The sequence below is a fragment of the Puma concolor genome, chromosome B4 (assembly GCF_028749965.1).
Source record: "Puma concolor isolate L17-30 chromosome B4, mPumCon1.1.hap2, whole genome shotgun sequence".
In the NCBI taxonomy this organism is placed as follows: Eukaryota; Metazoa; Chordata; class Mammalia; order Carnivora; family Felidae; genus Puma; species Puma concolor.
The window spans coordinates 87,717,101-87,729,947 of NC_141673.1; the positions used below are offsets into that span (position 1 = coordinate 87,717,101).

At 37.4% G+C, this 12,847-nt stretch overlaps 1 protein-coding gene and 1 pseudogene across 2 annotated transcripts in view; one reads left to right on the forward strand and one right to left on the reverse strand.

The window, feature by feature from the left end:
* Window positions 1–12,847, forward strand: part of GYS2 (glycogen synthase 2) — a 55,121-nt gene that overhangs the window by 13,556 nt on the left and 28,718 nt on the right. For both annotated transcript variants that reach the window (XM_025930126.2, XM_086713908.1), the window contains exons 4-7: window positions 988–1,170; window positions 7,181–7,325; window positions 10,765–10,882; window positions 11,290–11,410. In XM_025930126.2, coding sequence (XP_025785911.1) covers window positions 988–1,170; window positions 7,181–7,325; window positions 10,765–10,882; window positions 11,290–11,410 — 567 coding nt within the window. The remainder of the gene's footprint in view (window positions 1–987; window positions 1,171–7,180; window positions 7,326–10,764; window positions 10,883–11,289; window positions 11,411–12,847) is intronic.
* LOC112868062 (U2 spliceosomal RNA) lies at window positions 6,733–6,886 on the reverse strand (annotated as a pseudogene).

A 12,847-nucleotide genomic window follows, 5' to 3' on the forward strand; every position in this document is an offset into this window, starting at 1 on the left:
ACTCTGAAATACAAAGGTCCTAGCCTAAGTCAGTGGTTCTCAAAGAGTATTTCCATGGGCCACCAGCAGCATCACCTGCAAACATGTAAGACATGAGAGCTCTTGCCTCCAGCCCAGAATTATTGAATCAGATTACCTGGCGATGGGACCCAGATATCCATGATTAACCAGCCTTCCAGGTGATGCTGATGTTCTCTAAATATGAGAACTGCCTCCTTGGGTAAACTTTCGGCTTCCCAACTCTCTGCTCAGTTTTCTTGATTGCACATGTTTTGCGTTATCAATTCTACTCCCTCATTGAGGAAATAGGCAGTCATAATGGCAGTGGGATGTAAATATTAAAAGTAGAATGTAAAGGGTGAAACAAGGTAAGTTTAAGGCAAAGAAACTGACACCTCCCTAGTTTTAGATCTAGACCGGGATTAGACCTATGTTCTCAGGGTCTTACTAAATTAGGGTTTGCTTCTAAACAAGTTATTAGTCCCCTTCTGCCCAGTTCCATATTCTTAAAATAATATGTCAGTTAAAATGCTTTTGGGTGCAAATAACAGAAAATCCAAATAAGATGGAGTTAAAACATGAAGTCATTTATTGTTTGTTTCAAAAGAACCTTGTAAGAGGGTAGTCCCAACTGATTCAGCTGCTCAGCGAGATCTTCAAGAATATTATTGCTATTATTCATTCATTCATTCAATGAATATTTATTGAGTGCCTCCTGTGCATTTGTTCTATGAGGCCCCTCTGTAGATACAAAAAATAAATCTGATCCATTACTGCAAGGAAGGATTATACCATAAAAATACATGGGTTTTATGAACATGCAGCTAAACCCTATAAAACAATTCTGCTTGCTAAATCTGTACACATCATGTTTAACTCTCTTTAAATTTTGCTAAAATTAACAGGTATGATAACTTTCCTTATGCTGTGGGTCATGGGCAAGGTCAGGCTTTACCAACTGTTTTAAATGCTTCTTCTCTGATGTAGGTGACGGATCATGCAGATGGGAAACATGTCATTGCCCAATTCCACGAATGGCAGGCAGGAACTGGACTGATCCTTTCTCGAGCTCGGAAGCTTCCTATCGCTACAATATTTACCACTCATGCCACACTGCTTGGCAGGTATCTCTGTGCAGCAAACATTGATTTCTACAACCATCTTGATAAGGTAAAAAGTCCTTCCTCTTTCCTCCCTCACCACCTTTCTTTCTGATCCTTGAAACTGAAAGATGAGAAGTATTGATCTTTACATTTCATCTGCCAGCCAGATGGCAGAAATGCCCTTTTAACTAATCAATATTCATGACAAAGCCTCCCCTGAGGTGACAGCCGATTCAGTTTAACTTTGTTCAGAGTGCAGTAGAGTGTTGTGGTAACAGGCCGATGTCTACCTACTTTGGAGCGACAGACCCAAGATCCCAGGAGGCATGGTGGGCGTAGGTGGGTTGGACTCCTGTCTACCCTGAGGCTGGAGAAACATGGTGAGAATGCTAGATCCACACGAGCTCTGAGTGGCAGCTACAGACCAAGGGTTCTAGGCATACAGCTTGCACTATGGGTCTTCCTCTCTCCTTTGAATGAATAAATGGTCAGCTTTCTCCTGTAACTCTGCAATGTGTAGGTGGAGTTTTGTGGGAGGGTCAAGTAAGACAGGTTATTTAGAACAGGGATGTGGATCCTTGGTGATCAAACAGTTCGGTTTCCTTATCCTAGTGGATTGCCCAACTCTAAAGAGGACCAAAGTCATTCAGTCTTGACTTTTTTCTTTTGTTTTCTGTCAGTTAAATCAGATTAATAAAAATATATATTTTATATTATCATGTCAATAATATCAACAAAGTATCTGAGTACCACAAAGTCAGGCTTTTACAAATTTGGTATCTATATTGCCAATGAAATCAACTTAGCATTTTAGGGTCCTATTTACTGTCAGAAAAATTAGGAAGTTGGAAAGTTGATTTCTAAACACTTCCCCAGTTTAAAAAAGTCCTAGGATTCTGTGGAAATAATATGTGCATGTGTGAGTGGTGTGTATGTGTGTGTGAGAGAGAGAGGGGGAGAGAGAGAGTTTGTAATACATGAACACTTAGATAACAGTAGTGGTAAGCTGTCCTACTATCCCAAAGACCTCTGAGTGCAGGAAAGTTCTTTCTGACAACCTTTAACATTTGAAAATCAATTTGTGGTCTTAATGAGAGTTTTTCTATAAAAAGGTCAGACTAATCTAAAGGTCAGATTGTAAACATAAGATGTACATTCAAAATAAAGTCAGATCAGGGAAATTTCCTGATGGTATGTACTAATGGTAGACTGATAAGGGCAAACCAGTGATCTGTGATAAGCTCAGAAACCTTATTTCCCAGAAAAGAGCAGACCTTGGTTTTTGTGAAAGAGAAAATATTGGAGAAGCATATCAAGTATTTTACTTCAGTATACTTAAGACCATTATATAGTAACAATTAATAAAAACAACTAATAAATTCATTGGATATTATTAGTTGCTTTTAAGTAAAAAAATGATTACAGTATATAGTTACATAATTCAATTTATCCTCTTAATAAAATATCCTTTTATATCATACTTTTTTCAAATAGGATATATCTCACCAGCTTAAAGCTCTTCACTGGTTGAAATATGTGAGCTTAGTCAGCCCCAGCCTGTCTTTCTAGTAAAATATCCTTCCCAGCAGTGTGAGTATAGATCATAAGTAGTTAGGAACTAGATTTTGAGTTAAACTCCTAATCATTTTTCACAGAAAAAGCCCCCATAATCATTTTCTACAGCAGATCCCCCCACCTCATGCTCACAATAGGTTCAGAATTTGGATGTTGCATAATAACAACAAATTGTATACATGAAAATTTTTTAAAAGTTCAACATAAGAGATGAGTCATAATTTAGTCTTTGATGCAAGACCCAGAATCAGGTAAGCTCTGAATCTGGCAAATAAATATGGGGGAGAAATGGGAACAAGAATAATAGTACCCAACTGTTATAAAAACAGAAAGAGTAGGAGCACCTGGGGGGCTCAGTCAGTTGAGCCACCGACTTCAGTTCAGGTCATGATCTCACAGTTCATGAGTTCAAGCCCTGTATCAGGCTTGCTGCTATCAGCACAGAGCCTGATTCAGATCCTCTGCCCCCACCCCTCCCTGCCTCTCTCCTGCTTGCACTCTCTCAAAAATAAAAATTAAAATTAATTTAAAAACAGAAAGAGTAGAACTATTTCACTTAAATTTTAATTGCTCACTGAAAATGTTTAGTTAATAGCCAGTTCAAAAGGACTTTGATGTCGCTTTAAGTTTTTAGTTAACTCTGTTAACTAAAATAGCATTTCAACCATTTTCAGCCAGCATATCAGTCTTCTGAGACACTCCAAGAAGATATTTCCAAATTCATTTTTATTGGTCTAGCCATTGATCGATTTTCCCCTCAATTATAATGGCTACATAACTACTGCTTTAAAAAAAGGCCATTAATTTTCTTATGCTTTGGACTCTCTTTTTTGATATCAGGATTTCCTGGGTGGAAATATAAGGACGGTGTTGTCTGGATGGAAATGAACAGACAGTGAAAGAAACCATAGACAATTGCTTGATGGATTTTAACTCTTCCATCTGACCAAGTTTTGAGCTCATCACCTTCAATCACAGGATTATCATCCTCTGTCACTAGACTGTGCTTTGCTGACTTATCTATGCTTTGCCTCACTTTTTGTTCTTTTTTACACATTTTCCTGAATTCAGGAAAAAGTAATGAGATATACAAAAATGTAGGAAAGTAAGATCCATGGTCAAAATATCCGGGCCAGATATGTCCTAGATGTTGGAATTACCAGACAGAGATTTTAACAGGCTATCATAAACATGTGGAAAAGTGGACAATATGTATAAACACCTAGAGTTGCTGTAAACCACAGATGTGGCAAGCATACTGCAGGCCTGGAAGGTAATGGACCCCACAGGACCAGGAAAAGGCACATGCCTGTCTTCGTGGAGACCTTTCACGGGATCACGAGGCCTCTACTATTCTCCCTTTGTATATCTGCGTACTTGGTGTGCTCATCTAGACATCCTATCTTCTTGTCTCTAAATGTCCAGATGGTAAACCCTTCGCCATATATGAAATCTTATTACTTTCTACAATACCAACAGAAACAACAATAATGATGATGATTATAGGTAAAGTTATTGAGCACTTTCCACGTGCCAGGCGCTTTTCTAAACATCTGTTATGTGTTATCTCATTTAATCTTCACAAAAAGCTCAGTAACAGAAAACATTTCATACTTTTTCCAGAGTTATTTTTTCTAAGCATAGACCGTCTTTATCATATGTTTAAATGAGCCCTTTTAGTGCTTTCCACTGTATACAGGACAAAGGCTAACTTTCTAGCCTTGTCTATTGTCTTACTATGTCTCCTACATTCTATACTCTCTGCTACGGTCACATCAGATGCTATTTTTCTGCACATGCTATTTGACTTTATGTTTTTTTACTTAAAAAATAGTTATTCATTTGTTTTGAGAGAAAGAGAGAGAGAGAGTGAGCAGGGGAGGGGCAGAGCCTGACATGGGGCTCGATCCCATGAAGCATGAGATCAGGACCTGAGCTGAAATCAAGAGTCAGATGCTTAACCGAGTGAGCCACCCAGGAACCCTATTTGACTTTATGTACTTGTTCTTTAGGGCAGTTAATTTTTCAATCCAAAATAACCTTTCCCCAAATTAAAGTTTCATGTCCCAGTTCAAATGCCGTTTTATTCACATACATCTGATCCTTGAACAATACAACTTGGAGGTACAAAGATTAATAAATCATGGTCCTTGCCCTTGAAAATCTTACATTCTGGAAGTGATACTGACAATATAAACACTTGCATAGTATGAGCTATGTTTCCCTATTCTCAGTCCCTCTGTAAATCAGTCTCACTCTGACCCTATGCCTTCCTCAGGCACTTACCTATTTCTGCCTAATTTTAACCTGTTTTCTCACTAATTTATAAGCTCTTTGAGGGCCACAGAAACAATAAATTACTCAACAAATATTGATTGAATGACAGATTTGATTGAATAAATGAGACCAGACATATAAGCCTTTGGGAAAACTTCAGCTGATCCAAGGATGCCATATAGAGCCCTGATTCAAACATTTTCAGATAAATAGTTGCAAACATTACAGACAAGAAAGAATCCTCTAAGACTTTCTTTGTTGTAGTCTTTAGAATCATCTACTTAGTCTTTTTCGGTATTTTCCTCTATATGGGACAGTAGTTACTGGGACTGACTTGGTCGAGCTGGAGTCTAAATGTTCTAAAACAGGAGGTAGCACAATCTTGGAGTCAGACTGATTAAGGATCAGTTTAGGGCTCTGCTAAGACACTTAATAGGAATGTGGTCTTGGGCAGATTTCCTAACCTCTACAAGCTTCAAGTTTCCCCTTCACAAAATGAAGACACAATACAAGCCTTAGTGGTTTATGAGGATTAAATATGACATCATGCTTAGAAGAGAGCTTGATGAGTACTGTTGAGCTGCTAATACTCTTTATTATGGAAAACACCCTGCTAATATAATACCAGAAACTTGATATACTTTTCTCTCTTAAACACAGCTAGTTTCATCTGCAGCTATGTGAGACATAATATTCAGCAGCTAAGCAAAATGGCAAAAGCCCATAACTGTTGCCAACTATTTAATCAATTGTTTGGTGTTTGGCTTGTTGGTTTTTAAAGTTGTTTTGTTTTTTTTTTTAAGTTAAGATACCCAGAATAAAGGATGATTGCACAATTTAACACACCATCCAGTTAAAGTAACCATACACCTCTTGAAATTACACAGTGGTAGGAATTATATAACCCTGGAAAATCATTTGTCTTTTCTCTTTGTCAGAAAGCTTTTCAGTGAATTAAGGGTGATAATAATTATCCTTATTTTCAGTATCGACTTTACTGTCGGCTTTGTTTCTTTGCTTATGGGGAAAATATGATAAGGTCCTTGGGGAAAGTAATTAGCTCAATGTTTATAAAATGTAAGGTAAGTTAATATAATTAAGGTATCAAAAATTAAGAATTCTAAGTAATTACAGCAAAGTAGAAATATTCACGTGAGGATTAAACAGCAGTTTAGAAGCAGAAATGAACAATACTTTTAAAATGTTTATTTATTTATATTTTGAAAGAGGGCGGTGGGAGGGGCAGAGAGAGAGGGACAGAAAGAATTCCAAGCAGGCTCTGTGCTGTCTGTACAGAGCCCGATGCAGGGTTTCATCTCAGGAACCGTGAGATCAAGACCTGAGCTGAAATCAAGAGTCAGGCGCTTAACCAACTAAGCCACCCAGGTGCCCCTGAACAGTACTTTTTAAAGCATGAGTGGCTGGGGGTGCCTGGGTGGCTAAGTGGGCTAAGCGTCGGACTTTGGCTCAGGTTATGATCTTGCTGACCATGGGTTTGAGCCCCACGTCAGCTCTGTGCTGACAGCTCAGAGCCTGGAGCCTACTTGGGATTCAGTCTCTCCCTCTCTCTCTCTGCCCCTCTCTCGCTCATGCTCTGTCTCTCAAAAATAAACACTAAAAATTTTTTTAATAAAATAAATAAATAAATAAAGCATGAGTGGGTATACATTTTAGTAATAGGTTTAATAAAAAGTTACTACTTTTTTCTGGTCATAAAATTTTACACAGTCTTGAAGAAAAACAGTATGAATATATGTGATTTTGTTTTCCTTGTGTAAATGGATCGTACAGCTGATCCTTGAACAATACAGGTCTGAACTGCACAGGTTCAGTCATGCACAGATTTTTCCAATAAGTACAGTACTATAAATGTATTTTCTCTTCCTTATGATATTCTTCACTTGATCTTAGCCAAAAGGCCGAGAAGCGATGCCTTCCTTATGATATTCTTAACAGCATTTTCTTTTCTCTAGCTTATTATATTGTAAAAATACAGTATGTAACACATATACAAATATGTGCTAATCAACTGTTTTTGTCATTGGTAAGGCTTCTGGTCAACAGTAGTCTACTAGTAGTTAAGTATGGGGGGAGTCAAAAGTTAATTGCAGATTTCTGACTACACAGGGGGTCAATGCCACTAACCTCCATGCTTTTCAAGCGTCAGTAGTATGAGAAAATGTGTTTATGTTTTTGCTTTTTCCTTCTTTTTTTCTTTTAAACAGTTTGACATAGACAAAGAGGCTGGGGAAAGGCAGATTTACCACCGGTATTGCATGGAGCGAGCCTCTGTCCATTGTGCTCATGTGTTCACCACAGTATCTGAAATAACAGCAATAGAGGCAGAACATATGCTGAAGAGAAAGCCTGGTAATTATTATCTCTGAGTTTGTCAAAAATATTTCAGTCCTAAATGACATTGAAGTATAAAAATTTTGTTTAAAACAAAGAAAAATCCATAAAATAATAGAGGAAAAATTGCATTCACTATTACCACCCAGATCTTTACACATATTTTAATTCTCAATTTCAGTAGCTTTGTAATAAAATGAACACTAAGCTATATCTACAACAGAGTAGTGTTCAATCTGTGCTTGTTGAATGAATGAGCTATGCTTGAAATAGGCCTATGTCCTAGGGTTGTCACAGTGACTTGGTGGGTGTAAGCAAGTTAACTTTTTTATTTTAAGGAAATAAAAGTTCAGAAAATATCAGAAATTTGTGTGAGATTACGTCAGTCCTACATCTTATGACATTGCCCCATCAGTCCTGTTTAGTAGAAACATACTGTTTTACTTCTCCCAAGACCTTGAAAGCTTTTCTGGGAACTATCTCCAGATCCATCCAGAGGTTGCAATGCCAAGAGGCATGTTGATAAAACATAACTCTAGGTGCTTGGGTGGCTCAGTAGGTTAAGTGTCCAACTATTGCTTTTGACTTAGGTCATGATCTCATGGTTGTGAGATCAAGCCCCTCTCTGAGCTGACAGTTTGGAGCTTGCTTGGGAGTCTCTCTCTCCCTCTCTCTCTCTATCCCTCCCCTGGTTGTGCTCTCTCTCCCTCTTTCTCAAAATAAATAAATAAACTTTAAAAAAAATTTGACTCTATCACCTGGCCACAGCAGATTGGTCCAGAGGTAGATACCCACCATAAACCAGGCCAATCAGAATACTCCCACAGGAGGGAGTCTAAACAGATGAGTCTGTATGAATGCACTCTTGTATAACAGAAATGTCAGCTTTGAGGGGCATCTGGGGGCTCAGTTGGTTGAGCGCCCAACTCTTGATTTTGGCTCAGGTCATGATCTCACAGTTGGTGAGATGGAGACCCACTGTCAGCACAGAGCCTGCTTGGGATTCACTCTCTCCCTCTTTCTCTGCCCCTCCCCCACTCCGTCTCTCTGCCTCAAAATAAAATAAATAAACATTAAAAAAAAAAAGAAATGTCAGCTTTGAAGCTGTTGGCTGTGCCCATTTTTCTTCTATGTTGTATGGGATGCAAAGAAGACTAACCTACAGTGAAGTACAATGAAAAGCAGAAACAGACTCTAGATTCTCCACAGTGATTTAAACTAATGGTTTAAACCAATTCCTGAAGCCCAGAGAAACCCTTGCCATGAGACACTAGCATCCTGTGAATAAATTCCTCATTATTATAGATAAACCAGGGTTAGGACCTATTCACACAGTGTTAGCACTGGGTCTGTTACTTGCGACCAAACAGTCCTAATTAATATATCCTCTTTCTTTAATCCCTGTGATCTTGTCTCTGGTTGTTTTTCTTCCAAATATAGGTTGTTGAATGTCTAGAGGAAGTATTTCAAGGTGCCAGATAATTAAAAAAAAAAAAAGAATCCAAGAAATTTGAATCATGGCAGAATAAAGAGCGTATTCCTCTTTTGTCTTTCCAAGTATTCTCCAGCATTCAGTTGGATTATCACTGTCATGTCCCTTACAGAAACGTACTCCATCACCACGCTATTTCTTTCTTGCATATTTCCGGTTTCTTGCATACAGTATCTTTTTCTGAGCTTACAAAAATACTTGTGGGTTTTTTTTCCCTGTTTTAAAATAAAACTTTCTCTTAAAGCTACTATCCTATCTGCACAATCTCATCCTTATATAGCTTTGTTTGTGAAACAATGAAAAAAAAATTCCAGAGGAAATAAAGTCATAATAAGGAGATATTCATATACATTTTGGGCTTCTATATCTTTTTGGACAATACAGCTGACCACCACAGTAGATAAAGGCATAGATCTCAGAGCCAGGCTGCCTTGTTTTTAAATCCTACCTCTGTTACTTTGTAGTTACTTTGATCTTGGCCAAATAACGTAACCTCTCAACAGGCCAGTTTCTTCATCTGTAAAATGGGGATAGCAAAATAACTTATACTTCTTGTGGCTTGACAAAAATTAAATTAATATTTATCAAATATACTAGAGTCTAGCACAAGGTAAGCACTACATAATGTTATGGAAAGATAAATACATTATAAGGGAGGATTGTCTACTATCCAGATCACACTATACATTTCATCTAGGAATTATTCACGAGGGCTTTTACTAAAAACTTTGGCAACCTAAAATCCACTCTGCTGTGGGGAGGTATGCAAAGGAGTATAGCATTTGCCCAATTACTTAGTAAAAACTCATAAGAACCATGAGTTGTTTATATGAGAAATGACCAAGAAGCCTGAGTTGATTTTGTGGAACCATTTCAAAAGGGAGTTTGTTGGGGCACCTGGGTGGCTCGGTGGGTTAAGCATCTGACTTCGGCTCAGGTCACGATCTTGCGGTTCCAGCGGTTTGAGCCCTGCATCAGACTCTGTGCTGACAGGTCAGAGCCTGGAGCCTGCTTCAGATTCTGTGTTTCCCTCTCTCTCTCTGCTCTGCCCCCACTCACACTTTTTGTCTCTCTCTCAAAAATAAACAAACATTAAAAAAAAACTTAAGGCAGTTTGTTAACTGTAAAATATCCTTCAAAAATAATGGCATATTTATAATTTTAACTCAAATCTCAAACCTAGCAAAAATCTCCAATGCCATATGTTAAATTTTTTTGACATGGCTTCTTTTTTTTTTTATCTCATTTGTTTTTACTGCTACTAAATGCAGCAACCCATGTATTCAAGTCAGTAGGTAGCTCTAATTTTTTACTCTGAGTAGTCTCTATCTTTCTTGTCACAGACTAGTATTCTGGAAAACAAAAATGTCTTCCTGCTTGAGTAAAATCTTCTGGGAATTAGAAATAAAGGCTTGCCTTTCCAGTTTTCCAAGTGGACAGAACATTTCCCACATAGTCGGTCAAAATAAGTTGCTAAGAGGTAGTTCAGTGTACAAAATGATTAAGACACAACACATGGAGGCATAATGCATGGATTCTACTCCTACTGACACTTGTGTTCTCGGACAGGTTCCTTAACAACTCTGTGCCTCTGTTTCTGTCTCTGAAAATGCAGATAAGAACACCTACTCCATTGGTTTTTGCAAGGATTAAATGAATTACATTTTAAAGTGTTTAGAATAGTGCCTGGTGCATAGTAAGCAATCAATAAAGGAAAATTATACCAACCATTATTGATGCTTTTAATTAGATGTTTCATTGTACTAGTTAATATTATTTTGGTCACACACTCCTGATTTCCTATATCAACAATTTATTGTGAAGTGTTACGAATTTTTAGTTCTATGCTAGAAACTAGAAATGTTAATAGACATCTAATTTTATATATTTAAGCACACTATTTTTCTACAATGGTACCCCTCCCAAGAGAAGATATTTATGGTGATCTTATTTTTGCTTTTCCAGATGTAGTTACTCCAAATGGCTTGAGTGTTAAGAAATTTTCAGCAGTACATGAGTTTCAAAATCTACATGCCACGTACAAGGCCAGGATCCAAGATTTTGTTCGAGGTCATTTCTATGGGTATGCTTTTCTTTATTTAAAAAAAAAAAAAAAGCACGGGGGCACCTGGGTGGCTCAGTCAGTTGGGTGTCTGACTTCGGCTCAGGTCATGGATGGATTCGAGCCCTGTGTCAGGCTCTGTGCTGACAGTATGGAGCCTGGAGCCTGCTTCAGATTCTTGTTTCACTCTCTCTCTCTCTCTGCCCCTCCCCACTCACCCTCTGTCTCTCTCTCAAAAATAAATGAACATTTAAAAATTTTTTTAAAAAATAGCACATGTTTTAGGGACCTATGACATAGAGAAAACAAGATTGTTACAGTAAATGTTTACCTTTCTCAGTCCCATTAAATTTTAACAGAATTCATTTGTACATTTTGTTGCTGTTGTCTTATTTTATTTGAAACTGTTTTGTTTTGTTTTGTTTTAGTCATCTGGACTTTGACCTTGAAAAGACTTTGTTCCTTTTCATTGCTGGGAGATACGAGTTTTCAAACAAAGGAGCTGACATCTTCCTAGAAGCCTTATCCAGGTTAAATTTCCTGCTGAGGGTAAGAACACCCTAGGTGGTACACCACGTACTACTTTTATAACAGGACTTCCTTCAGTGAGAAGTAAAGAACTTTCTGGTTTCTTAGGATGTTTTCAAGAGAATACATGATTTTGATTACTTAAAATGACAACCTTATTCTAAAAATGACTCTGGTCTTTCAATTTGCTTATTGGGATTGCTACATTGTTCACTTGTATATTTACCTGATCAGATATTTTTTAAAGAGAGCCACAAGCTTATGGTGTTATGTTTTAAGATGACATTGTAACATTCCTTCTCCTGTCCCAAGAGTTAATCGATTGAAAGATAAATGTGAGGAAATCAAGCAAACGCAGAACAAAATTTGCAATTTTTAAAACCAAAAAAGTCTTTAATGGAAGATGTGGCTTGGTATATGACACCAATAGGCTTCCTAATATTGAACTTGCTATTAGAACTCATTATCTCATCCGATTGCCATCTTCCCCCAACCTAAGAAGGCCTTCAGAGGAACATGTACCATGCACAGCTGGCAACCAAGCCTTTGCTCTCTGTACAACTGGGCAGACACACACAAATGCTTTTCCTCTCCCTACTCATCTGCCATGCCTCCCCCTGAGATTAAGAGTCTTGAATTGTGAAACTAGGAGATGTCCCACTACAGGGACACATGAAGGAGGGGAAAGGAGCCTCCCACTTCAATGTGGAATCATTTTTTTTTTTTTTTTTTTTTTTTTTGCTCAGGAAGGTGAGACTTGATATAGGTTCCCAGTTAATCCAGCAATAAAACTTGTGCCAGTAGAAGCAGCTATACAAAATGGTATCATGTAAAAGCTAGTGATGAAAGTTACTGGCTTATATTCTAATTCTATCATGTAGAAATATAGAATAAATAAGAGTACGCTATAGGTGATGGGTGTAGAATTTCAATCTTACTGAGATACCAAGACAATCTAAACTTTACTGAGCTCTGAACCACTGTCCAGTTAATTTTTTTTCTTGCACATAGATTTGTTTTTGCCTTAGAGCAGATATTGTACTAAGTATCCTAAAAGATTTCCTGATACCACATTAATAAGGAAGTAATACAATAATAAAGACCAGATGGATTTTTCTAGAATAGGCTGGAATAATCTTATTCCATAATATTCCTAGTATGTATCTATTCAACAAGCTTTATAGATGGAGTCAAGGCTATATCAAACATATATCATGTTTAGGGACATTATTAATCAATTTATCTATACATTTAACAGTCACTTTAAATATATATATATACACACATATATATGTGTGTATAATATATATATATATATATTTAATAATTTATTGTCAGGTTAGCTAACATATAGTGTATACATTGTAGTCTTGGTTTCAGGAATAGATTCCCATGATTCATCACTTACATACAACACCCAGTGCTCATCCCAACAAGGGCCCTTCTCAATACCTATCA